The 2940-nt window shown below is 33.9% G+C and overlaps 1 protein-coding gene across 1 annotated transcript; it reads right to left on the minus strand.

Annotated features, from left to right (window-relative positions):
• Positions 1–781: 781 nt before the first annotated feature.
• LOC128647101 (olfactory receptor 6F1-like) lies at positions 782–1708 on the minus strand. The gene has a single exon (XM_053699917.1). It carries the CDS (start codon positions 1706–1708, stop codon positions 782–784), a length of 927 nt encoding a protein of 308 aa, XP_053555892.1.
• Between the last annotated feature and the right edge of the window lie 1232 nt (positions 1709–2940).

A 2940-nucleotide genomic window follows, 5' to 3' on the forward strand; every position in this document is an offset into this window, starting at 1 on the left:
TTTCCGGCGAGCCTGAAGGAAACCGGGGCATCAAGCTCCATACAGAGCTTGATAAATCGGCGCCTTAGTATGTAATATATTTTTTTGTTCCTAAGAACAAAGCAGCTATCTGGAATAACAAATAAATTGAATTTTAAATATAAATATAATGTAAAACATATATAGCAAACAATTGGATTAGCATGCTGTGTATAATCTTTATATATTATTCTGACTATTGCAAAGGCTTTTAACATTCTATTTAAGTGAGCTGGTATCAGTAAACAAAAGCCTACTGCTCAAAACATGTCTGAGCCAGCTTCATTTGTTCTTGAAGAATCTTTTTTGTTATAATAATTTGTTGTGGCACGTTTTTAATTATTAAAAATAAATGACATTTTTATATACGCTCTTGTGAAATATTATGTTGTTTGTGGATGCATAAATATATGAAATATTTTTAAAATAAAAAAAACACCTATGGATTTGTGCTATTTTCTTTCTATATCTATCTATCTATCTATCTATCTATCTATCTATCTATCTATCTATCTATCTATCTATCTATCTATGTAATAAATGCATATTAAAAACATCATATAAAAATATATTATTTTGTGCATTATACATCACAGAAATGCTGATTAAATTATTGATAGAGCAAATTTATGAAGTAGAAAATCACAGAGAATCCTATGATTATTATATGACAAACGCAGATACAGTTATATTCTGTTGTCACAAATTAAAAGATTTAGAGTTCTATGGGTCATGACCTAAATCCTTTCAACTCTTTTCCTGTTTATGCATTTGAAATCCCTTTATTTAGAAGTCTTCTCAGAGCATCTTTTACTTGTCTATTTCTCAAAGTATAAATGAAGGGGTTCAAGAACGGCGTGACAATCGTGTTTAAGACAGTGGCTAGTTTGCTAAAATTCATGTTGGACCCTTTAGTTGACCTCAAGCACATGCACAGTGAAGCTCCATAAAACAGAGAAACAAGTATAAGGTGGGAGACACATGTTGAGAAAGATCTCCAGCGACCACTTGCTGAGGGTATCTTTAAAACCGTTGTTATAATTTTTGCATATGATGTAGTGATGCACATAAGTGAAACAAGTATAATTACTGAAGAAAATAAAATGTCGATAAGTTCTATGAGCTTAGTGTCTGTACAAGCGAGCATCAAAAGTTGGTCAACATCACAAAAGAAATGATTAATCCTATTTGAGCCACAAAAGGGTAATTGTGATACCAGTATAGTTGGAACAATAGTATCTAGAAAACCCCCAACCCAAGAGCAGAGAGCAAGCTGTATGCAGAGGCCTCTGTTCATCAAAGTTGTATAATGTAAAGGATAACATATAGCAATATATCTGTCAAATGACATGATTGTTAGCACAAAAAACTCAACAGAACCTAAAAAGAAGTAAAAATAACACTGTGTGAGGCAGCTCCAGAAGGATACAGTAATGCTTCCAGAGGCTAGGATGGAGAGGAACCTTGGAACAAAAGAGGTGGTGATCCAGATTTCTAAAAAAGATAAGTTTACAAGAAAGAAATACATAGGAATATGAAGATTGTGACTCTTCCAAATTAGCAAAATGATAAGAAAGTTGCCAGTCAAAGTCATGATGTAAGTTAGCAAGATTAGTGAGAAAAAGAGGATCTGAAGAATGTGAGGTTGATGGAATTCTAGCAGAAAGAAAGTGCTGCTCAAGTTATACATCTTTACTCAGTTTATGAATCTATCTTACAGTTTGTTATGCAGCTAATATAACTAAGCGCCATTTACTTCAGCTGTTGTCACTTTTTAGCGTTTGTCCTCTTGCTGTTGTGTCAACCAATTGAAGGTATGAAATAAATTTAAAGCAGCATCATATATACTGTTTTAATGCATTGCCAAAAGTAGGTATGTTTGTTTATTATAACTGCACGCAAAAAAAAAAAAAAATACCCACTTTCATAATAAGAAACATGCAATTAGCATTAGTCACTTCCATTAACCACAGTTTTTATTATTAATAAAAAAATCAGGCTCTTTAATTATAAATACAGTGGTCACCGGATTAAGATTGACACTTGTAAATGACTAAACAAACACATTACCAAATTTAGAAATGTGAAACCCATCAACAATTTCTCATTCAGAGGGGTCAATTTATCAAGCTCCGTATAGAGCTTGACGCCCCTTGTTTCCGACGAGCCTTCAGACTCCATAACTCGTCTTCCTGCTCTGAGGCGGCGGACAGAAATCAACCCCAACCTAATACAATCAGGGTTGATTGACACCCCCGGCTAGCGTCCGATTGGCCACAAATCTGCAGGGGGCGGCATTGCACAAGGAGTTCACAAGAACTGCTGGTGCAATGATAAATGCCGTCAGCGTATGCTGTTGGCATTTATCAATGTGCTGGGGACATGATACGTTACATCGTATCATGTCCGCTCGCACATTAATACATTTACCCCAGCACCCACACAGCACCCACATAAGTCAAATGTCAGTGACACATTTTTTAATTAATTCTTGTTGTGACACTTGTTAATAATGATAAGTGATTAAAAAAAAAACAAAAAAAACCTACAGTAATATAATTCATCACTTCTATGTTTGTTTTTAATATATATGTTATTCATTCCATAAAAAGAAGCAGACTTCATTCTTAAACATATATCTAGTTTTACAATTGATACCAAATATAGAAAGGTTTGAATTATTTAACTAGGTTGTTGTTTACAAATATAAGTCAAGGATCCAAGAGCGGCCCTATCATCATTTAAATAAACCTCCATTGTTTCCTACTGCTGATATTAAAGGTCCAAGGAAGGCCTTACTACGTCTAGGAGGTAGATAATGAGAGCTCTTGTCTTTCTTCTGCTGTTGTTGTACAAGCACTGTATAGGCTACAACTATATTGTTAATTGATATTCTATGTGCTCTTTAAATCTATATGTACT

Source organism: Bombina bombina, chromosome 2, assembly GCF_027579735.1.
Source record: "Bombina bombina isolate aBomBom1 chromosome 2, aBomBom1.pri, whole genome shotgun sequence".
NCBI lineage: Eukaryota > Metazoa > Chordata > Amphibia > Anura > Bombinatoridae > Bombina > Bombina bombina.